Genomic DNA, 25,248 nt, shown 5'->3' on the forward strand with positions numbered 1-25,248 from the left:
TCGGTGACCACAATCGTCACCTCAAATTACTCAATCCCATAATTACACAAAGTTTGCAAAAGAGATTGGCATGTTACCTTTGAAGTAATGCATCATACTGAAACTACTTCTGCAGTTTCTCAACCTAGTGTTTATTCAGCCAGCATGAAACTTTAAACAAACTTTCATGGATACCAGAGCCACACAGACTCGTTCCTTGTATTAGAAGAAAAATAAAGTAGAGGACATATTATGGTCACGTTCACATGAGAAAAACTGATGTGTATCTGCTTGGCTCCCTCAGCAGGATTCCTGTTTACAGATAAAAAGAGTTGCATGAGAAAGTGTGATCTTTGTTTGGATAAGTCTCCTTCCAAGCAGAGACTACCATTTTATGATGGTTTCTAATGTGGTATGTAATACCAGTATGCATGAGACTCACTGCTAATAAAACACCAGCTTTATAAATATGGCAGAAGTGAAAGAAAAGCACTAATAATATACTTCTGCTGGGGGGAAAAGTTTGAAGATGAGAATTAAAAGAAAGCACACAGACAGCAGGTACATAGGAGTCACCAAGGGTGAAGAAATGGTGTGGTCAGGGCCATGCATAAAGGCACATTGCTGGACCTCCAGGACAGACTCCTCTGAGTCTGCTTGCCTTGTTGGGCATCACAATGATAAATGATGAAAAACTGTCTCAGCAAGAAGAAACATGAAAATTTCAGCAGCCACAAACTCCTAAGAAAATTGCCTTTGTAGGGACCTTTTATTGGAAAAACTCAATACATTGTTTTCATCTTCACGACACTAACACAACAATCAAGAGGAAAAGTTGCATATGCCATATGTGGAAGGAAGATGTACTTGTTCATACAAGATTTAGCAATTCTTTTTAATCAGGCTATTTTTGTAGAACTTACCAAGATAAGAACAACCCATTTTAGCACACTTGATACACTTGTGATGTGTAAGTGATGTAGACTGAAGGAAGACACTGAATGTTATACCTGTGTGTTGAAGATGGTTTACCTACATAGCAAGATTTCAGTATAACCCCAACTATGAAACTGCTGTCTTCAACTACATAAATGTAGAACTCTGCCTTGAAATTCAACTTGCACAAACAGCTCTTAGGAATCACAGAATCATTGTGGTTGTTAAAGTTCTTTAAAATCCTCAGGTTCAGCCATTAACCTACTAGTCCAGTGCTAAACCATATTCCTAAGCAGCACATCTCCATGTCTTTTAAGTACCTCCATAAATGGTGACTCAATCACTTCCCTAGGCAGCCTACTTCAGTGTTAAATAACTCTTTCAGTTAAGAAGTTTCTTCTAATATCCAGTATAAAAGAAAGGAAGAATTAAGATACATGACTTAGCTTTTTTTCCCCTGTAGCAGCCTACCTTGAAAGTAGCTCTCTGCTGTAAAAGATGAATGTATGTATATTCAAAACATAAACCAGAGAAAAGTAAGCCATCAGAAAAGTCATTGGAAAATTAATATAAATACAAGCATATCTTGAAAAAAATAGGGAGGAATCTCATCTAGCAGAGTAAAGCATCTTTCCATTTGTGACAAAGACTGAGCTCAAGAAGGTGCAAGCAAAATTGAGTAGTTTTCTTCCAGGCAATTCACAAGAGAATTCTCTATCCAGCCTGTACTTGAATTCTGTTTATTACTGAAAAGGCAAAAAACAACAGTCATCCTCCCAGCTACTCTGACAGCTTCCAAAAATTACAGGATATCCCAGATGTATTTAGTTTTAAACTTCTTCAACCACAAACAGCTTCAGGTTCAGATGTAAGGCTGTTTTTTCAACTTCTACAATATTAACTTTGACACAGCAGAGCAGGAATCACTTGGTTCCTTTGTTTTGATTGGGGCAGCCCTTCTTGACATGTTTATTCCATGTCAAGAGGTATACTTCACACACAGGTTGTCCTGATTTTAACAGGCATCATCACACAGTAAAATTTTTAGACATTTTCAAGTAAGGATAACTTCCTCTGTCCCTTGGAAACAACACAGAAGCTATTAAGACTCAGTCTTGTAAATAATAGTCAATAAGGAAAAAATGGCTGGCTGCTGACAAGCAATAGCAAAAATCACCCAATATATATAAAAATTAATGAAAATACAGAAGGACTGGCATTTTAACATGTAGCTGTTACATGTCATGAAACCACCTCTCTCACTGTCCCCCTCTGCTAGCTGTATCTGGAGATAAATGGCAGATGGTACAGATTTGTATGTAAATACTCTCCATAGGTTGCATGAAAACTTATTGAACATTCAAGCATTTGAAACACACACAGAGAAACCAACTTATTCTGAATGGCCTATTAAAACTTATTAAAAAAAATCAGGAAGGAGCCAAATATTTATGCTACGAGTGCTGCAATAAACACTTGAAATTACAATTCATCTTTGGTATATATTCATAACCTTGAGTTATTTGATTCCCATTATTCTTACATGGGAAACTAAATAGAAGAAAGTAATTTATTTGTGGAAGAGAGCCCTGAAAGAATATAATAGTAAAAGAAACTGAACATGTTGTAGTTTAAATCAGTATTGAATGAGCTGTATCTAAAAGCCCATTCCTCATGAAAAACAAGACCCTAAACCTGTCAGCACTTCTTACACTATGAATGCATTGTTCCCAACCCTCTGGGATAAGTTATCTAGGAGAACCTGCACAGCAGTAGTTAAAAGCCAACAAAAAACAAACAAAACCAACAAAAACCATACGTGTGCTCTACTTTGTTAGCAGTATATAATAATCACAAGCCAACTAACAGGCTACTTCAGGAAAGTCATTAACCACTCCAGGCAAAGCCTGTGATGGACACATCCCAGAATTAATGGGAGTGATGGATTTGGTCAGAGACCTCTGAAAATGTAAGAGGCATAAATACACATTATACTATATGGGAAAACATAAAAGGAGAAGTGATACCTTTCAATCCTAATTTAAGACAGGGAAGAAACAAGGCCTGCTGATGTTGTAGTAGAGAAAGAACATGAACACAGAGCTAGCAAGCAGCCACCAAGGACCTAGCAAGCAGCTTGAAGTCCACAGCTAAAAGGAAAAAAAACACACAGATGAGGGAAGGTGAACAGGCAATCATAAGCTGGTGCTACATGAACTAGCTCAGATATGTCTGCACTGTAACATACAACATACAAGTGCTCAGATACAAGGGATGGCACTCACTAATGTAAGTGGCTGTAAAGATGTGAAAAGCAGGCTAGGTCTCAGTAGATCTTTAGGGACAGTAGCCTGTGTACACCTGCCAGTGATGAAAACAAACTTAGGCATGCTATAGCAAGTACTCATTTAAGGAGCTGAAACTCATACATGCCTGTAACATGAGCTCAATTTAGCCTTCAGTGCTTTAAAGAGAATTTTCTGATCCTACCTTTTTGCTGCTGGCCACTTTTCATATGTCTTCTGTCCATCCACCATGCAAGTTTTGCACAGTCAGTGACTACTTCATTGACTTGGAAGTATTTACAGGCAACTTCAGACCAAGGTGTTTTCAACACTTATTTTGTTATCTACCATCTCTGCTACCACTCGATTTTGGTTGGCACAGGCTACAGGTCACGAGGAAAGAGATCGTTTGCTTAGGACTTCATTTTTTTCTGGAATACTGAATAGGGTGTGAACACTGACAAGAGTCACATGTGCCTGTTGAGCAGATGAAGTGCTGAAGCAAGGGCCTTTATCTATGAAGGGGGAAGGGAACTAACCGGTTCTCTCAAACATGTTTGAAAATTACTAGTCAGTCAAGGCCTGCAATTCTACCAGCTGCAAGAAGCACCCAAATGAACAATGTTAAAACACAATAAATCCTAAAAAAATAATGTTTTTCATTATTACTTAATATGCTTTTTAAAAAAGCCAACTCACTCTCTTCCTCAGCTAGATAAGCTCTATATCATAATTGCTGTGGCCAGATACACTCAAATAAATGTACAGTAACTGGAAGAAGCCATAAAAAGGAAATTTGAGTATCACAAGGGTTGTATGGACCAAGTACTCAAGTCCATGTTTCCTGAGTTACAAAATATTTATTAAATACACACATATGTCAAAAGGAATTATCTGTTCTCCATTTATTTACAGTTACACAAATCATGAAACAGAACCAAGCACTCGTCCTCATTAAACATTATTGGCAATTTAATGGGAAGTCATTCACCATTTGGCAAAAAAAAAGATACAGACACATGTAAGCAAAACCAGAGTTCAGCTTCTCCCTTCTACCTCTTAAATCACATGGCACAGTATTTTGTCCTTCTCTCAGGCTCTCCCATACTTCATAACACTCTCTTCAGTGTGACAGTTTTCAGTGATCAGTAATGAAAAATAAATACATTCAGGTTTCAATAACATTAAAACCACAGAATCACAGAATGGTTTGGGTTGGAAAGGACTTTGAAGACCAACTACTTCTAACCCACCTGCCATGGGCAGGGACAGATTCTCTCTCATACTCCCAGTTTTCTTTTTATTCAAATCTATTTACAAGATTCATATATGCAGTTCTCAAGGAACTCCTACATAGCTACTATTGATTTGTCTGAAGTTTATGATTGGAGTTTCTCCTGTTCAGAATGTAAATTTCTAAAGTAACTTTCTATACAAAGATGCTTCTAAGACCAGAAAATAAAACTGTCTTTCATTTAGCTACTCAGGTGTCCTGGTAAATCAGTGATACCTCAAAATAACTAGCCAAATTTCTAAAGTGCACAAGAAAAACTGGAAAAGCATACTATACCTTTTTAAAAAAATCATAACTTTGTCCTGGTCTTTGGGTATTTATTTTCATTCTTTCAGAATTTGTAGCAGTAGGCTACAAATTACACTTTTCAATTAAGTATTATAAAAGCATTGCTTAACCTGGTTTTGGTAAGAATCTTTGGTGTTTTTATCAGCTCTTCAAAATTGATAGCACATTTTAAAACAAGGGAGAAAATTCTATTAAATCACAAGAATTATCACAACTATATTGGTCTTGTGTTCTTAATTCACACACACACACACATGTATCGCATATGCAATAAGGGTAACTGAATAAAACCAGAGAAAATTAGAATCAATCTTGACAGTGCATTTCTGAACATCAGCAATTTTTAAAGTACTCTCTGGAGAAGGCAGCTAAATTTTACCTCCAATCTCTTCTCAAATCACATTTGTAAAACTTCTTTTTCTATTTTAACAGCATGAGATGTCCAAAAGTAAAGATTCCATCAAGATTATTTTGATCCAAAATATTTTCCAGACTCCACTGTCCTACACTGAGTCGTGTCTTGGGAAATTGTTAAAATGAATACCAAATGAATACCAAAACTGCTGAACTATTCAGTGTTAAATAACAAAATACTTAGAGTGCCATAGCATATGAAGAAATCGTTTTGAGAATGTATAAGGCAAGACAGTAGTCAACTAACCCTCATTTACACTGCATTTCAATTTGTAAGCTTTATTTCATAAATCCAATCTTTCCCAATTTAGTGGGTGCTTTAATTACATTATTTAAATAAAGAGCACTCATTCTTTCTGTCTGAGTCTTCAATCACTGCTTGAATGGGTGCATGTTGAATTCATTAGAAAATTATCATCATCCAAAAATGACCAGCAAAAACGCTGTCCAAATGGACTGCGAGATAAAGCTGGGAAATCTAGCTCCATCACTAAACTTATGGAAGTTTTTTCACATCTTTGTGAGAAAATCTGGGCAAATTTTATAGCATCCTCAATGCTATAAAATATGGAAATAGCTGTTTAGATTTCAACATGTTGAACTCAAGTCCACACTTCTGTGATCCAGTCTGAAGCAGAAGTAGCAACACTGACATCATGAGAACACAGAATCACAGAATCATCCGGGTTGGAAAGGACCTCTGAGATCATCAAGTCCAGTTCTTGATCCACTACCACTGTGGTTACCAGACCATGGCACTGAGTGCCACATGCAGCCTCCTGTTAAAAAACCTCCAGGGACGGAGAATCCACCACCTCCCTGGGCAGCCCATTCCAATGTCTGATTACCAACTCTGTAAAGAATTTTTTCCTAAGACCTAACCTAAACCTCCCCTGCCAGAGCTTAAGTCCATGCCCTCTTGTCTTACTGGCAGCTACTTCGGAGAAGAGACTGACAAGATACTTTTTTACCATTTTGTACAGAATTTCAACAAAAAAAATAAGCCTCAAAAATTGTGATACAGGTTTGAAGATGAAGGTTTTATTTACAATATATCCACATCAAGTTGATGATCATTTCTAAAGCAGAGGTTTTTGTTACAAACAGCCTGAAATTAAGAGTTCAAAGATATTAGTTCATCTTCCCACACGGCACTCTGCTGTTCACCTCCTGAAGCTACAGAAGTTACTAGGAAGAAAATAAAAAAACATCTTTTTTTTTTTTTTTTAGGAAATATATGTGCTTAATTAGATGCAAAAGGTAATGAAGTATCTTAGATTCAAGTCTATCAGACTGGGAAGGAAGATTCTGAATACCAAAACACTTGCACATATATCTGCCTTATATCCAACAGAGCCTGCTCAGTTTTTTTTTTTTTAATCTGTAGCCAGAGTAACGAGGGAAGAAAGCTTCCAGAGAGAAGCTGGTGATCAGGATAGGCTGAAAATCAGCCTCTCTGAAATTCTTTAGATTACTGCAGAGTCCTGTAAACACCCTTATAACAGCCCCTTTCCAGCTGGTAAGTATGCATTAGAAAAATAAGAGGCTGTGCTGATGAAAGGGAATGAAATAAAATCCTGAAATAACAGGCATGTTGAAAATTGTCCTTCTAATAAGTTTCACATAATTATATGCGTTCCTTGCAAAGAAAAAAAACAATAGAGTTTGTCACTGAAACTCACTACTGTAAAATCCAAGACCTTAGAGGAGGAACACAGGGGAAAAGAACTCAAGTAATGATAAACTAACTGGACATTTCGAAATGGGGATTAACAATCCAGCAGGCTGGCATCAGCTACAGCCAAAGACCTGGCTGTGGGAAGGGACCCTCTTTCCTTCTCTTCCTTGTAAATCAACTCCAGAGACAAGGCTGCTAAATACAAAACATATCCCAGTAGAAATCAGGTATCCACAAACTGGGTCTAGAACAGCAGGAACATGAAAGTCAGTCATGGGTAGACTAAAACCCAGTGTCTTATTTACGACTGTTTCATGAACATGAGTTTTGAGGAAGGAGGGAGTGAATTTACAAATTATTTACCTCTATAGGTCGACAGGTATACAGACAGACAGACAGACAGACAGATGTAAAAAATGCATTCAAGATGCAAATTGCTCACTAAGGCCATATTATAAACTATTCCACCCCTAACTCTGCCCATTTGCTTTCTTAAGACCCTGAAGGGCAGCAGTTACAGCACTGTGTGAGAACTATTAAGTTAAAATTAGCACCTATATTTTCTTGTGAAAAATAATTACCATCTGCAACTTCATACATATAGATTCTGAGTGGTAAATACATGAAAGCTCAACTTCATTATAGCACAGTACTGCAATTATCAGGAGAGGCATATTCACCGCATTTCTCTCCAAAGGCTACATATAGATGATTCTCAATTTTATATATGTGATTATTTGTGAAAGCAAAGGAACAAAAGGTTAAGATGTACAGCAAATAGCAGAGATTACATTCTAACAGGCCAAGTAGTGCTAAAGATCTCATCAGAATTACCAGTTCAGTAACCTCGCTCTGAAAACTATTTTTCAAACAGGAATTCTTTTTTTTTTCTTTACTTTTATTTGTACATTTTTTCTGCCAGCATGTATTGCAAACTTAGCCACAAATAGTTACACCTGGGAAAAACTAACAACATATTATTACATTTCAAAACAGTATCACTAAGTAACTTGGGCATGCCTCTAGCACTTTTTCAGTAACAGAAGTGCAGCTCTTCTGAACAGACTTGTAAAGCAGCACCTAACAAAGTGCAGTATGTAGCTAACCCACCCCCACCCAGCATGGCTCGGGAAAACAAATTATCATCCAAATAACAGTGTTTTTAGAAGTTGTTGTTACTAACAGGTAGGTTGTAGGCAATACCAAGTCAATGATTCCCAAATGATGTAATCTAAAAGGCAGACATAATTCTATGCTGTGCTTCTGCATCCTATGGATTGTAGCAATCAACCATCACTATAATTTTGGTTTGTTCCACGGTTTCTCAAGGTAATAAAGCTAAATGCAATTCAGCAGTCAAGAAATCCATCTTTTCAGTCACATTTGAATTATAACTGACAGTCATCTTAGCTGGAAAACCTAATTTAACAAAGAAAACCGGCAATTTAAATGAGGTAGAGGACCTTGGACTTTCTTTTCTTAAAAATTCACAAAGATTTCTCCTGAGCAGAAGATGTTAAGAAATGAGTAAGATGAGGTCAAAACCCAATTTTCACACAAATAGATGGAAGAGATTATCTGTATCTAACTCAGCCAGTGTAATTATAGATTCTAACAAAGAGTCTAACAAAGAATTCTAACAAGATGGGTACTGAAGTAGATATTCAAAGCTTTTCTTCAAAGCATCAAGCCCAGAACTGGCAGCTTATACAATATCATATATAAACCAACAAAAAATTGCTTGAAGGCCATTTTGGACTCCCATTTTGATAAGTAACAAGAAACACTCAAATGACAGATTAATTCAGAAGACTCTACTGCCTCTTCTACTCAACCATCCAGTATCCTGCTGAGTGCTGGTAACAGGGTACTGGACAAGACAGATCCCTGGTACAGCAGCTCCTTCACTGTAAAGTGTAACCTCTGTCCTCACACCAGAATAATGATCCTTACCACCACTACATGCACTGATTTGATTTAATCACCATGCAACCTGAAAATTCTTTGGTTACCTACAAAAAGATGAAGTCTGTGGCACTGGCACACCACCTTGCTAATGGAAGGCTTATGAAAAAATACAATTGTTAACTGAGTATTTTTAGTCCTTTTGACACAGTCTTTTAAAAGCCAGGGCAGCCCCCTGCTTTTTGAAATGAGCTTGGAAGAAGTGGGAACTAAGATCACTGTACTAAATAGAAGAGCTACAATACCTTCTGTCCCCTCTGGAAATGAACTTTGATTAGCGAAAGAAACAAAAACAAATATCTATTTTTAACCAGAGGTTTTACTTTTAGATTTAATACCTGTTGCCTTCTCCAGATGTTTAAGCAACACAACACATGAAACGTAAGCCATAAACCAGGACATACAATTTTAAGTTTCCTGCAAAATTTGCAGAGTAATTTCTTATACCATCATGGCAAAGCTCTTCAAGAATTCATGTGGCAGTCAAAAGGAGAGCTCTGCCCTTCTCTATTCCATCAGGTACTAGGTGGGTCCCTGTAGGCCCAAACATAGCCATATCTATTATGTAGGAGTTTCCATGCTTTACCATAATTCAGAGGCAGCAAAACTCCAAGGGTTCCTCTGCAAGTCTTCAAAGCAGCCATAATCCACAGCCAATCATGCAACAAGTTTTGGGCTAGGTTTTGTCCACTCAGCAGTTTTTGGGTGTGTTTTTTTAACCTTTATTAACTTGTTATGAAGGACCAGACTCCACACAGAATAAAAAAAAATCCATACCCACTAGGAAATGCACTCTAAGCTGTCCTGCTGCACTAGGAATGAAGCTCAAGGGATAATCAAACTGCTAACGCAGACCCAGGAACCCAATCCTACAGCTGAAAAAATGTGCTGAATAGGTGAAAGGCTGCCAGACACCCGGGATCACTGTTAGCTGCCATGGTTACTAACTGAGTTTTAACTCTGCAGCCTGTAAACATGCCATGTATAGACCCAGAGATAGAGTTAATTAGTTACAGGGATAGGAAAAACGTGTAGTGTGGGAAGAAGAAAATCTTAGATGGGCAACAGCCTCCAGCTTAACTATATGGACTTTCCAGAACCCTTCCAAACTAAGTGCAGAAGATACCAAGGTTTTGGCCCATCCTTTCAGGCTGTTATTGAAATACATTTCAGGATATTACTTCCAGTTCCACCTCTCCCCACCTACACCCCTTTCCCCCCCCCATTAACTCTATATAATCTCTAAGGCACAACAGAGAACATCTCACTGGTTCTGTTTCCTAATCCTGATATTACTTAGCCATCTGACAAATGCTTTAAAAAAAAGGGAGAGGTTGGGGAAAGGGAAGCTAAAACTAAAAACAGGTGAAGATGGCATGAAACAAAGTGAAGAAAGACACTGTCATATTTTTAAGGAAGGCTTGTTTAAAAAAAACACTGGAAAATCTCAATTTAAAAGGTCAACCAACAGACATAGCCCTGTCATAGATTCCATATCACTGCAGCCACAAATACTACCTGCATTCAGAGTCTCCCAGAACAAAAATAAACTGCATGCTAAAATGCTAGCACACCTGAACCATTTTAACATGCCTAGACCATAAAGCTGGATGAGCGATGATGCATTTGTCATGTGCCATCAGTGCACCCAGGATCTTTGGAGAAAATCTCCCACACTATCTCAGCTCTGTGGCCGCTACCTGGGTCAGCTCCAGCAGCAGGGAATGCAGGGCAGAAATCATTTTGTGAAACACTGATTCCACAGAGGCCCCGGCCTCCCTGTGGTCCTGCTAGTAACGTGCTTTCTGGCCAAACACACTGCTTCTGCCTTTTACAAACCCTTTCCAAATAACAGTGAGTGTAGAAATGAAGTTTCAAGAAGGGTGACTAATGCATACATAGCTATCATATTAGTCACTGCTTTCTTTCTTTTAGCTTTGGCTTTGCCACATGAATTCAAAAATACTTGGAAAAGAGAGTCTACAGCATGATGAAGAATTGTTCCTTTTGGGCACAGAGTACACTGTAACTCTTTTACACAAAACACATGTAACAAAATAACACTTCATATCATTTTGCAACTTAGATAGGTTATATGTTATTTTATTTTTAAACACACCATAAATGCTCCTGTGAATAGTAACATAGAATAGAATTAACCTACTAGATCATAACGTCAGCCTATTCTACTCAAAAAAAGTATCACTGACACGGTGACCTTTGTATTTCTTTCCAATTGAACTTGTAAATTAAGATTCCATATGGATGCAAAGATTTCTCATTTGACTTACAAAGATACTCTGTTGATAACATCTAAGCTCTCAGATGGGCTACAGTGAGAATAACTTGTCTCCCTCACAGACACAGACTATCCATCCAATCCCTATCTTGAGCACCTGGAGAAGGATTTTACATACTCTATTACATGGCAAAGATGGTGGCAGAGGCTACTGTAAAAGGCCTAAAGAAACATTGGGTTTTTAAGTACCTCTTATGCTTCACATCAAAAAAGAAGGGAAGAAAACAGCAAGAGACAACAAATGCATTCCCAGACTCCTGAGAAACTGTAAGAACATGGCAACAGAAATAATACCTATTTTTGTAGGATATGAGAGAGCAACCACAGATTGTGAAACAAGCATGAAGCATTTATTATGGTGATTCAGACCCATTAATCACCTCAGGGGAAAAACAAGCCTTTTATCACCACCCCCAAAAAGCCAGTCAATTCCCACTTCCTTACCCCGAATAGTTCGCACCATTTTGTTCTAATAAACTTACAGAAGCTTTCATTGGGACCTATCCCAAGTCCAACTGAAGGATCCAGCAGTAACAACACAGCATGTCAGCAAAAGCAAACAAAACAAAACAAAACAACAAAAAGAATCAACCTTCATTTCCCAAGAGTGAGTCCAAAGTCCCCTTTCCATACCACTCCTCGTGACACCCAATCAAAACAGTGAGTTCCTACCTTAGCGTCCAAGCTGAGGAAAAAATAAGAGGATTCACAATACTGCCAAAAGCAGGAAAATGTCATCTGTGCAACCAAGTATGTTTACCCATTTTTTGTTCATTTATCTTTATGAGTAACAAATTTATTTATTTTAAATTTAAAAGATTCAGGCTTGGAACACAGAAGAACTTAAAAAGCATGATGGAAAAGATCTGAATTTTAACTTTCATCACTTTTTCTGTGATTCATAACTGTGCTACAGAGTAAACTGAAGCAAGATATTTGTAATGCAATTACTTCCCTCATAATAGTTATGTGTTTCTAAATCTATTTAGTGGGCTCTGGAAGAGTACCAATTTTGTAAGGGTGGCTCAGTACTATCTGTGCTTATCAATGAATAAATATTAGATATTTTAGTCAATAATGTATCTATTAGTTGCCCCAGGAGGTTGTGGTTTTGTGGTTTGTTGGTTTTTTTACCTTAATTTTAAAATTTTTTTGTGTGGTATATATTTTGATGTTTCATGATTCTTTTTCCTTCCAGAAAAAATGTTAATCCAGCACTAAGACCATTTGCATTTCAAGCTGGTCTCCTAGTTCTCAAGAGATAATGGTTTAATATACAAATAATGCTGTAGACAATGGGAAAAACTACATCATGAACAGGGCAAGTAGTGCAATATTTTAAGAAATAAGATTTCATTTAATTCAGAGCATCCAAATCCAAGACAAAAAGAATAAAATGTAGAGCAAGTAGTTAGCAACCAAATACACAGTATTCTTAGACATGTGGAAACATAGATCATACCCAGTGGTACTTATGCCTGTCACTAGTTATAAGTTTTATACCAGATAAATAAGATTTCCAGCTAAAAATCCAATTTACTTTTACTTGTTTGTTGATTTTTTTTTTAATTTGGAATCTATTCTTTTTTCTTTATTTTCATTTATTTCATTTTACACATCATGGTTTATACAAAGCTATATAATGTGGCTGCTGTAGCAGTAATTTTTTTTTTTTAAAGCTTGCTAGAATTAAAATAGGGAAACACTTGTTTTGTACACATACTTATTTTATTTGGTTCTTATTTGTCTAAAGCTATGTTTTAAGTTAGAATACAAATTCAACAACACAACTGACCTGCTTTTGTCTCTTTGAAAATGTAACTTATACAAACAGGATCCCAGTAGTATGCTGCATAATTGAAAATTATTTCCTATTGTAAAACCTATAATTATGTAGTTATTAACTCAATGAAGTACTTGAAAAATCTATATAACAAAACATTTAAGCTTTAAAAAGAGAAACGTCAAAAATCTTCATTTTTATTTATATAAAAGGAATCTATTTCTAGAAAACAAGCTTAGGACAAATCAGTCTTAACCATCCTAAAATCCAAAACCTTTGAAAAACCCACACTTTGAGAAATGCTTTAATATGTCAAGCCTTTAAATATTAGCATTGGTAATATTTATACAAGGAACCTGCTTTTTGGTATCCAGATGAAAAAGACAAATAGAGTAGGAAACAATAATCTGAAAATAAGAAAGCACACAACTGACAGATTTAAGAATAGTTGCCAAATTCTCCACAGGTTTCATCCTCACTGACCAAGCTGGAGCTTCTATCCAACCCTAAAGTGTGTTGCACATGTACTAAGGCTGCAAGAGGAGTAGAACTTTCTTCTCACAACCACACCAGCTCTTGGTTGAACCAAGCAGGGCTGAAGCCCAGCACAGAAACTTGTACCAAGCCTAAACCTTTTGTTTCTAGGGAAATCAAAGACCAAATTGGAGAAACAAAAGTAAAGAGGGAGGAAAAGCAGATATATTGAAATAAGGATCTGGTTCAAAAACCTGTTGAGGAAAGAAACAAGGCTGAAACAGAGGAAATTCAGGGTGATTACCTGGGATGCGAGGAGAGGAAGAGAGAAAGGAAACAGTCAGGAGAAAGAGGAGGCCTGGCTGAAAAAAAAAATAAAGAGTACAAGCTTCAGAAGCTCCAGAAGAGGGAACAGGGAAGGGGCAGTCCTACCTGGCAAGGAATGGAGTATCAGGAAGGGGCTGAAAGTTATTTGTAGAAGGAGCCAGGAAGGAAGGAAAGACAGCAACTAAAACAAGATAAGGAGCTGGAATTAAAACCTGAAAAGGCTGGAGTAAGACAGGAGTCTTGTAGAAAAATAGTCTGTTACCATGTTACCAAAAGCTAAATAAATACTAGGTCCTTGGTAAACTGCTGGCCTTTCAATGCTGCAATAAAGGAAGGACTAATGACACTTACGGGGGCAAAGCAAAGGGCTGGGAGGATCAGTGGAAAAGAGAGGACACTCAAAATGGGAAATCAAAAGAGCTTGGTCTGCTTGCTAGGTTGAAAAAAATATTCGACTGCTCTCTAAAAATACATCAGAGGGGAAGGAATAGTAAAATAACAGGAAGGGAAGGAACTATTTAATCAGAAATATAAATCGTGAGAATAAATCAGTCAAATCACTCAAGACATGCCAGGAATAATTTATGTTAACCAAGGGAGGAAGTTTTTTGTTGTTGCATTTGTTTGGTGGTTGTGGGTTTCGTGTGTGTGTGTGTGTGTGTGTGTGTGCGTGCAGTGTTTTGTTTTTTCATTGCTTTGGTTTTGTTTTTTTCTTTGGAAACCCTGAGAGCAACACCTTGAAGAGCATCTAAAAAGATGCAAATAAGACTTTTTTTTTTTTTTTTTCTTAATGCACAAAACTCCAAAGCCCTAATCAAGCTAAGAAGTTAAAACCTTTCATTTATAAAAACCACCCTCAACCATCACTATTAAATCTTTTAGAGCAGAACTTGCTGGTGAGAAGAGTTTCAGAGGTGCACAGGAGCAGCAGGCCCCTCACCTTTGGGTGCTGCCCCTTCTCTTGGGGCTGCCTTTCTTCTCCCTCTCCTTGACAGCACAGGAGCCAGTAACAAACTCCAGACAAAAACCACACGTGGCTCTTCTCCCTGCCAGCTTTGCTTTTAGCCTCTTATTTTCCAATGGCTACAGCCAAAAGCAAGGATCCAACAAACCACGGTTTACTATGAGCCCAGCACACAAAAACAGTGTTTTGGTTCTTTGGGTTTGGTTTTTTTTTTTCCAAGGTCTTTGGTCGGACTTTATAACATCTGTAGTGCCCTTCTGATGTCCCTGTGTACAAAAGTTCCACAGTCAAAGGAAAGCAGCATTAATAGAATGATCTTTGTAAAATAAAAATTACTTTACTGAAAGATCTACAAAACAAAATAACAAGAGCTCTAGATCTAATTTGGGATCTAATATAAGTAAAAAAACCCACACATGCACATTATCGACTTTGACAAGAGGCTTTGTTCTGTTAGTAACTGCTGTTTAATCACCATCCTACTCACATTTAGAGTAGATCTACTAATATTTAAGTGAAGTCCTATTTCCATTAAATTAAATATGAATTATTAGCATTATTTTGAGTAGAGACCAGGATTTTGCTCCAGAGAAAAGGTTTACCTTGGAACTACAGAACACAGTAGTCACCACTGGTAACTCTTTCCATTCAGGAGAAAAGCTGGTACAAAATACCACAATGGAAAACATATAATTTTTATTTAACCTAGTAGTAGTTCCAAAAAAACAAGACCTCCCTGTAAGCAAAATGATATTAATGACAAATAATTGATCATTTATTTGCTCTGAGAAAAAAGAGGCACCAGTCCCCACAACAGAGAACAAGAAAACTCCCCCAAACAACTGGTTAATTCAGTAATTATTCAGTAGTTACTTTTCATTCAGTAGTAACTGGGCACATTTCTGGTGAAAAAAGGCACAAAGCCATTCCATTGTTAAGTATGTCATTTTGTGGGTGGTATCATAATGAATGTTTTTAGTTTGCATAATTATTTTCCAAAGGTCTTTAGAGGACCACTAATAGATACTTAAACAGGAGTAAAAATTCTAACTGATCCATCTTCCAACACAGGCAGACTCCAGCCCACCCTATCATCCTTTTTTCCCCAACTCAACTCCCAGACACCAGGGATATTTTACGTTATTTACACATGAAATAAAAATACTCTCCATTAAACTCACATTGTTTACAGATGCTCCGAAACCCCAAACAAAGGGCTTTGGCTCTTATCACACCCACATCTCAGATTTTGTTAAAAACTGATCATTCTATTCTCCTCCAAAGAGATTTTTGAAAGCATGACCCCATCTTAAGTGGCCCACCTCTGTCTGCAGCCTCAATGAGCCATGTGCCTGCCATAGGTTAGTATCAACCTCCACTGATCTTGAAACCTTTTCAATTTATCATTTCCACAAAGGCTGAGGGTAGGGAAACACACAAGATCAGCTGCACCCATAAAGATGCCCTCCACCTCTTGTGTAAGCACACTGAACCCAGATTGGCATTGAAAGAACAGGAGGAGTGAATGAATACCAGTAGCCAAAACAACAGTAAATATTGAGTCCTCCCATCCATTCCAAATGAGATCAAATCCATTAAAATGCACCACAAGATCCTACTCCCTGTAGTAGATGCTTTGGCATCTACTGTCAGTTGCTCTGTCCTCACGTGCTGTAAAACATTCCTACATGAAAAGACTAAACTGACTAAAATCATCCTCAGTGGCTGGGTTCTTGGCTTGCTGAAAGCTAAAAATCTAACTGTAGATTTATCCCTGACTGTGTAATAATTACTTGCTACATGCTGCACTGCTTTTCCAGAAAAATATGAAAATATGTATCAAGTAGGTTAATTAATACAGAAATTTAAAAAACAATATATTACACCCCCATTATGTGGAAACCAGAATGTTCTCTCTTGTACAGATATTTGATACAACACAACGCACCATTCAAATGTTCCATCTTTTCAGTAATAAATGTGAGGCTTAATTTTTTGTTTTCTCACTATGAGTTTGATTCATTCTGCTCTGCCTTTACAGCTGACTGGCAGCCCCTGCTGAGCATCAGCTAGCTGGAGGTAACCACTGACTGGGGTGCAAACAGTTGCCCAATGGAGGCAACTTCTTCTCTAAAGCAGAAGAGGAAGAGGAAGTGAGAAGGGGAAGAAGCAAAGGCAAGGGACTCTCACAGGTCTCAAGTGTAGACATAAAACACCCAGGGAGTTTTCTACAAACTTCAGAACCAACCTTTAGAAATTTTAGCATATCTAAAAGTACTGTGCTGTCAGGTCAGGGAAACATAGTGGTCACTGACCACCATCACCCCACAATGACCACTTTAAAGCAGGCCCCAGAAGCTATCAGCTCTCAGTCACAACTTTTCCAAGTAAAGCAACAAGATGGGAACACTCCGGGTGCATCAGTTCTCTCCCCACCACCATAGACACAGTGCTGCCTCTTCAGGAACACTACTTTGGATGCACAGATGCTGGAAGGAAGTGTCTAAGGCTGGCAAAGTCTGAGCCAGTTCCATTTAAATACTAAAGTTCAAGTTAGATTTCCTGTGGCAATACCCAGACATGCTGTCTGAGCTTCCTGGAACTCCTTAGACCCTCAAATCAGCCTGTAACAACTAAATCTCTATTCTGTCAATCTAAAATGTGTATTATTTTCCTAAATGTAAGGGATAAAAGGCATTCCTCTTGCAGAAGCCGCGTTCGTGAGCTGTAAATTACAGTGGTTACAAAGGGATAGCCAAGGCACGATACTCATACCAATCATACACAGCACATATGATCTTACAAAGATGCTTGTATGGCTTAAATTGTCACATTTATCTTAGTATGTGAAGTGGTTAGTCTAAAGCAGTAATAAAACCAGCCAAAGGCATTTTTTACAGTATATTCTACCCCAAAGACCAGTTGTCACAAGTATGGTTGTATAACAGTTACAGATGTCAGATCGTTTTGAGTATTTCTCAAGACATCTACAGATTACCCTCCTTTCTTTCCTACACTACCTTCCACCAAAGCATGCCTTAGACAGAACTGACATTCAAAGCTGGTCAACAGGCATGACCATGTTTATTTCTATTTTTATCTTTCATATGTTCTTTATTCACCTGAATCTTTAGTATCTCTCTATTCACCTACATGTTTAAATGCAAATTTTAAAAATGACAAATATTTCAAGAACAACAGTGAAGAATAATAATAAATCTCTAGGCTTCTTTCACACCAAAGGATGAGGTAATAGGGTCGTTGTCTTAAAATAATTTGAATTAACCTTTCATTGAGTGATGTGATTGTGCACATTTGCACAGCTTGACACAGGCTTGTTCCTATCCAGAGCCTCAAGATTGTAGCCATGATATCAAACAGTAGTTTTCCAGTCCTGGAAGCATGTTTCTAACAATTCCATAGGCCAAGGATAGATCCTGTCTTCCTTAGTACTTCACTGTCAGACTTAAAACATTATTTCCAAGCTCTCCAGTGCTCTAAAATTGAGGCTTTTAACAGCAGATGTATGAAAAATACATTTTTTTCCTAAATAATTTTCCTTGGTGGTAAACTTAAGTATTTCCCCATCAGTTTTAAAAGACAGTCCCTCCAGCTGCCTCCTATTGCTCCCCTTAGTGTCAGGAGCTCAGCCATGAGCCACGCGTAACTTTCCACAGCACTGCAGAGGGAGGGAGGAGAATGACTCTGCTGTGTCTCTTCCCCAGTCTCTGAAGAGCAGCTTCAGCTTGAACATAAGCAAGAGAAAGCCATTTTAAAAACAAGAAACATGAAGCTCTGACTCCTTCAGCTGCTAGTCAGGAGTCAAAAAAAAAAAAAAAAAGAAAAAAAAAAAAGGCAGATAAACAACTTCCTGAGCTTCCTGGACAAAGATTAAAGCAGCCAGACTGGGGAAGAAATTGTGCCAAATTTGTTTTGAGGTACCCAGGACCCTGAAAGGGCTACATCTAACCAGGCCTACTTAGTAACACACCTTTTGCCTAGATTTCATCATAGTCTCTGGCACACCCTGTGAAAGGAAGCTTTATGGGTACCTGAGGACTTGCAGATGTTTGTCACTTCTGCACAACCCAAACGGTTCAAATAAAGGAAGAGGCAAACACATGGCTTCCATGGTTTATGGCATTTCTTAGTCAAGAGCAAATTAATGAACCATGGAAGTAACACAAAGGTTCCAAAACTATGCATTTCAAGATGTTTTCTTCATAGCTGGCTCTAAGGATTTTCAAAACAAGGAAAAAGAAATCCACAATAGTACATTCTAACTATCATCAGTTTTCCTTGTTCAACTAAATCAGAAGGGAGAGGATACTTTCCTTCACTGACCCCTTCTAACCAGTGCAACAAGATCCACAGGCTTCTCAAACATTATTTCATCTCCCCCTTTGTCCCAGGGAGAGGAAGATTTATATCTGGTTTCTCATATGTACAAGCTGGCATCACAGGCATGACCTGAAACTACAGATTTCAGGTTTTACAACTGTAACAATGTGCATAAGCACAGTTCTGGGCCCCTCAGTTCAGGAAGGAGATAGAGGTCCTGGAGCAGGTCCAAAGGAGGGCAACCAGGCTGGTGAAGGGACTCGAGCACAAGTCCTGTGAGGAAGGGCTGAGGGAGCTGGGGCTGTTCAGCCTGGAGAAGAGGAGGCTCAGAGGAGGCCTCATCACTCTCTACAACTCCCTGAAAGGAGGGGGCAGCCAGGGGGGGGGTTGGTCTCTTTTCCCAGGCAACCCTCAGCAAGACAAGAGGGCATGGACTTAAGTTGTGCCGGGGGAAGTTTAGGTTGGATATTAGAAAGAATTTCTTTACAGAGAGGGTGATCAAGCATTGGAATGGGCTGCCCCAGGAAGTGGTGGATTCTCCATCCCTGGAGATATTTAAAAAGAGACTGGATGTGGCACTCAGTGCCATGGTCTGGGAACTGCAGCAGTAGTGGATCAAGGGTTGGACTTGATGATCTCTGAGGTCCCTTCCAACCCAGCCAACTCTATGATTCTATGATTCAATGAAAACTAATCTTATAATTGTCTGAATTTGGGGGCTGGAAATGTAATCCTTTGGGAAGACTGAATGCCAGCAACCTCCTTGTCCTGACAGAGCAACACCCATTAGAAAATCCATTCCTCCAGTCTTGCTAGTGGTTATCACCCTTACGGTGCAGATGCAGAATGCAATCCACACAAGGAGGAGTCCTCTGAAGGGTTTAGACAGCCTCCCAGGCAGCCAGGCTCCTCACTGCCTGCATCTACCTGGATGCTACTACACCTGCTTTTGAAGCAAATTCCCAGTCATTCTCTGAAGACTGAAACACATTCAGACCCTAAGAAGTGCCAGGGTAACTGCTGCCATTCTTCAGTTTCACAAAACCTAACATTTTTCAAAATAACTAAAAACTTCAGGTTTACTCTGTTATAAACAACACAAAAACCAGATTCCTGCTTTGAAACTGTATGTTCCTGCTAATTCAAACACTGATACTTCCTCTGAAATCAAACAACTGCTCTGATAATTGAGAATTATTTTGTTAGGAGTGTAATAAACCCCTAACATCTCTGGAAAGATTCAAAAACCATTTCTAAAAAGCGTAAAGAGAAAAAAATATGGAGATTATGATCTACACTTTTAATTTTAAAAATTATAACATCACTTTAGCAATTAATGAAAAAACTTTCCCTAACACTTCCTCTCATTTCTTTAACATTGGTAAGATAAATCCACGAAGCGTAAGACATAAATCCACTGAGACAAATAGCCCCTGAGGTAGGTACTGTGCAATAGTTGTAGTGGAAGCTGTGTCAGTAACTAATTAAACATATGCCTCAGGCTTTAGTGATGTTAATTCATGTATTCCAAATTTATTCTGTTTTTAAAACGCAAGCAGTTCATTTTCTTCATGAACTCTGTCATTTAAAATAAAAATAAATTTGATTGTTTAACTCAATATCTTTTAAACTAGAAACACACTGTTGAGCAAATGTATTTGATATAACGGGCTACTGTATTTGAATAAACATGGTAAAGTTTCATGCTCTTGTGAGTCAGCTGGTCATCCCACTTGAGTAGAAGAAATGAAGCAGCACAGAAAGGGCTTTGCTCTTGACAAAAGTTACCTTCTAAGAATTCCTACAGGACATAAGATGCTCATCCAACACGATCATTGTCACACTGTATGATTAATCTTACTGCCCCAAGAGTCACTGCCTTTCATCGCTCCATGCCACATTCTTTGAGCTGTAAAAGTTCTCTGGGTTAAATTATTTTTGACATTAAAATACAGCAATAGTTACTCTTCCAGTTTCAGCAGAATGGCTATAAAACTGATGTAGAAATACCTTCTGCAATAAACTGCTGAAGCCTTTTACCTCACCCCTGTTGCTTTTGTCAACACCTTCTCAAGAAATGGGGGCAGTCACATTTCCTTCCACAGCTCTTGTTACAAGGTTAGTAAGAAGGCAGCAAAATTACTTCAGTACCTCTTCTTAATTGCAGCAGAACTTGGAAGGATGATACCTTCCTAGCTGTTGGTCATTCCAATTGTTGCAATTCCACTTTAAAGGAAATACTTAGTATTTTAAAAATATTAACTAGCATTTTTTCTTATACCAAAAAGCTCTAGCTCATCCTCAAGCTCCATATAGTCAATAGAATAGATCCTGTGATTACACTGCTTACGTGATTGTTTTAGGGACAATATATTCCTACAAACAAGTTATCGTTTGAACCATTCATGTTTACCAAAAAAAGAAAGAAAAAAATATCTGAAACTCTAATCAGAAACATATTGTCATGCAATGGTTTTGCTTTTGGCATGCTACTCTGAAAACAGACAACTAGATGTTATTTTTCCTTGCATCAGATCATGCTTGAATTTATGCAAACACTGTGCAAGCAGTCCAAGTTCACAGAGAATAAAACTGCTGTTTGCCATCTGCACTGGTAGTATTGTATTGCAGAACACTAAGCTGTATTTAGAATCTGCTATGCTCAGTGTCACCAAACAGTATTAACTGAACTGGTTAAATGCTGGTGTCAGAGAAGCCACCCAGCAAAAATCAGTGAATGTCCTTCTTGAATGTTCTGATCTATTTTACTGCAAACAAGTATCAGAGGTATCACTAAACATTTCAAAGGCAAAGTTATGTAAGTTCATGAACGATTTTAAGTATTGTAGTCACTAATTAGATATTAACCAGGTATTCAGGAGAAAGGAAGTTAGATTAATGCAGCTGTTTAGTTCTTGACATTCAGACTAGTTGCAGCCCTAAGGCCTGAAGTATTTATATTTAGCTGTGAAACAAAAACATGCTGTTTTGCTCTTGCACAGCTTGAACAAGAAGTGTTTCCAGTAGGTTCCAAGACTACCATTTGCAGAGATGCCTATCTAAAACAGTGGTAATAACTAACTGATCTTTGAAGGCAACCAAGGAAGATGATATAAATACCATTCCTGCCATGGTGAGGGGAAGATGATTCAGAATGACACTCATTCTCTGCAAAGGTGATAGATGAAAGGGCTACCTTCTGCTACCCCACCTTGATACAACAAAATAGATTTTATTGATTCAACTTCAGAAGTTTTATCCTTAAACTCTTAGAATTATTTACTATTAATATCATTTAAAAGAGTGAGATTTCAAAAATGAGAGAGACAATAAGCAGACTACATAGATTTGCAGTTTTAAATCACAACATAGGTTCATGAAGTTTGGAATGTTTTGTACTTCTGCTCAGAGACAGCAAGAAAACTCAAAAGTGTGGTCTGGAGACAGATGAAAGACACATATGTACAGTGCCATACCCTAAAGTTTTCAAGTAAAAGCATAACTTGAAGAAAATGCATCTTACTATTGGCAATAGGCCTGCAATCCAAAAGGTGCCTTATACTAAGACTACAAAGGCTTTGGATCAAATCTATGAAACTCATACTACAAACCACCAAAAATAAGAGGTTCCATAAAACAAAGTTATGCAAAGTAACTGCTATAAAAAGCCACAAGTATCTCTCAAAAGAGAAACTCTAAAAGCCAATCCTAAATCAGGGGAACTGATTTTGATTACACCACTGGCTGCAGTTTTAAGGGAGGCTAATTGAGGGAAATCAATATAAATTTAGCACAACACACTTGAAAATACTACAGGAAAAGAAATGTTACAAACATAGCTGTCTTTCCCAGTAGCCACTGTCACAAAGCATCATTTCTTAATCTCTTCATCACTCGTATTAAACCTTGGTATCCTCTGTACCTATTGGTATAGAGCTCTGTACCTATCGAACACCTCTTAAGAGCCATTCTGCTTAACATAGGTGCTCCTGTTCTTAACTTCTTGTGCATCCACTCAGCTCTCACTGTTTTTATCATTCTGCATTACACTAAACCTCTGTGAAACAGGTGGAGTAGAGACGGTTTCAAAGACTGTTTATGGTCTGCTGAGAAAGCGCCGGGGGCATACTTAGTAACAGGGGTGATAACTGAGGAAGAAGATGCAAGAAAAACTACCCCAAAAAAACCCCAAAAGAAAACAAAAAGAAGCACAGCAGAGGTTATATGCTGAGTTTGAACATTATTCTGCATTTTCTTCAGTCCGCTTTCATCTTATTTTTGCTTGGGTTTTTTTTTCAGCACTTAACATTTTTCAGCATAATAGTCTTGACTATGGTGCCCTATACAAGCTTTTTAACCCCAACCCATAGCTTCACTCCCTTTCAATCACCCTCCTTCTCAAATTCAGCCCTTGTTAGTCATTCACTCCACACTGCATTGGTGTTCTTTTTCACCTTTTTATTTTTTTTTAAATTTCTACCTATTTTAACAGTTGTTACCAGTTTTAACTCTTTAGAACAGCAAGCATGCCACACCCATTAAAATACTTTCTCTCAACTTCCCTGTCACAGTTTCACTGTTCCTCTATTTGCCTGCCTTAAATCTGATACCAGCTCCTCGTAAGTTTGTCCTAGGGTTTACAAATCCAACAGACAAATATTCTATTTCCAAATGTAATGTAGATAATTTTCTATCTTACCCTGGGCTCTGCCAATTGTCATTGAATTCAGGGACAAAATTTCACTGCAAGATTTTTTGCTTTCTGCACTTCCTTCCCGCAGGTGCAATACATTTAGAATATGGCTGCTGAAAATAAATTTTACTTCAGGGCAGGACAGGCTACTCAGATGCTCTAATCTGAAAAGATCTTGTTCATACAAAGGCTCTCTCTTAGCAGAGCCCTCCATGAATGACAAAAGAGGAGTGTGATTCATTTGGCAGTCAAATTATTCTAACAATTCCACAAAGGCATATAAAGCCCCATACACATCACAACTTGTGTCTTTCATAATCATTTTTCTCTTCCCTTTCACTCAATCATATTTTTCTAAATTATTACATCCTTTTCTCCTCTTGCTACAGTTTGGGAATTCTCTGACTGTAACAAAACATAAGTGAGGGTCAGAATTAGCAGTAAAAGAAAGAGGGTTTACATAAAACGTGGCTCTACAGGAACTGTGAAATGGAGGCTATTTCGCATAGCCAAAAAACCTGGTGTCTGACATCAACAAAACTCATCCCAGGCTTCATTCTGCTTACCAGACAGGTGGATTACCAGCTATCAAAGTCCACAAATTAACACACATGCACAAAGACCCCACTAAGCCAGTAAAAATAACAATCTGGAAAAAAGACCAAACTGTATGTCTAATAGCTAACGAGACAAGAGCAATCTTGATGGCATGAAAAATCCAAAATATTAATTAATGTACAATTCTAAGAAAACAATGACACAAATTTAAGAAAAGATAACATCAATTCAGACTAGCTAGAGAAAGATATTAAAAATTACTACCAAAATAAAGTGCAGATTTTGCTACTAGCATTATTTTGACTCAATCTGTAAAATACAGAGCCATGAACTTATCTACAGATTACTGAAGATAAAAGGAAATTATTAAAGTCCAAGTCAACATACAATGCAGTAGTGAGGCTTAGTCTGGAATACTATAAATCATTCCTTATTATGTCATGTCTGTCCAGCATATGAACATGTGCTGTAAACAAAATACAGAGGAGTGCTGCTAATATTACTCAAGAGAATGGCATCCTATTTTATACCAGTATCTCAATCAAAGAGAAGACATTTAATGGCAGTTTAAGAACAAAGAACAAACAAGACTGATGAAGCACCACAGGGAAAACCAGAAAGCCATCTTAACTCACAAGAAGAGTGTTTCCACAGGAGCAAGCGGTAAAAAATGCCATTAACTAAGTTAAGATAAAGTGTAAAGTAATATTTATAACCATGAAAGCAAAGAGATTCTCAAGCAGCATTCGCTGGACACAGTGATAACAAAATAAGTCCTCAAACACAGGGCCTACAAGACTAAGAGAACTGGAACTATCTACCACGAGATATTTTCCAAACTTGTATCATGCTCTTGCTCTCTCATTCATAAATAAGTTCATACATATATGCACACATATCATATTTTCTGAGTAATTTGAAGCTACTTAGAAAACACCTCTGTCTCTTGTGCTTGATTAATATTCTGATT

General features: G+C 37.8%; 1 protein-coding gene across 9 annotated transcripts in view; it reads right to left on the reverse strand.

Annotated features, from left to right (window-relative positions):
* Positions 1-25,248, reverse strand: part of SH3KBP1 (SH3 domain containing kinase binding protein 1) — a 221,591-nt gene that overhangs the window by 155,323 nt on the left and 41,020 nt on the right. The window contains exon 1 of one of the 9 annotated variants that reach the window (XM_071749468.1): positions 11,621-11,647. The exons of 7 other annotated variants lie outside the window; for them this stretch is intronic. In XM_071749468.1, coding sequence (XP_071605569.1) covers positions 11,621-11,632 — 12 coding nt within the window. In that variant the 5' untranslated portion in view covers positions 11,633-11,647. Of the gene's footprint in view, positions 1-3,405; positions 3,510-11,620; positions 11,648-25,248 lie in introns of those variants that run through there. One more of the 9 variants, XM_071749479.1, reaches the window with a different exon arrangement.

Source organism: Heliangelus exortis, chromosome 1, assembly GCF_036169615.1.
Source record: "Heliangelus exortis chromosome 1, bHelExo1.hap1, whole genome shotgun sequence".
In the NCBI taxonomy this organism is placed as follows: Eukaryota; Metazoa; Chordata; class Aves; order Apodiformes; family Trochilidae; genus Heliangelus; species Heliangelus exortis.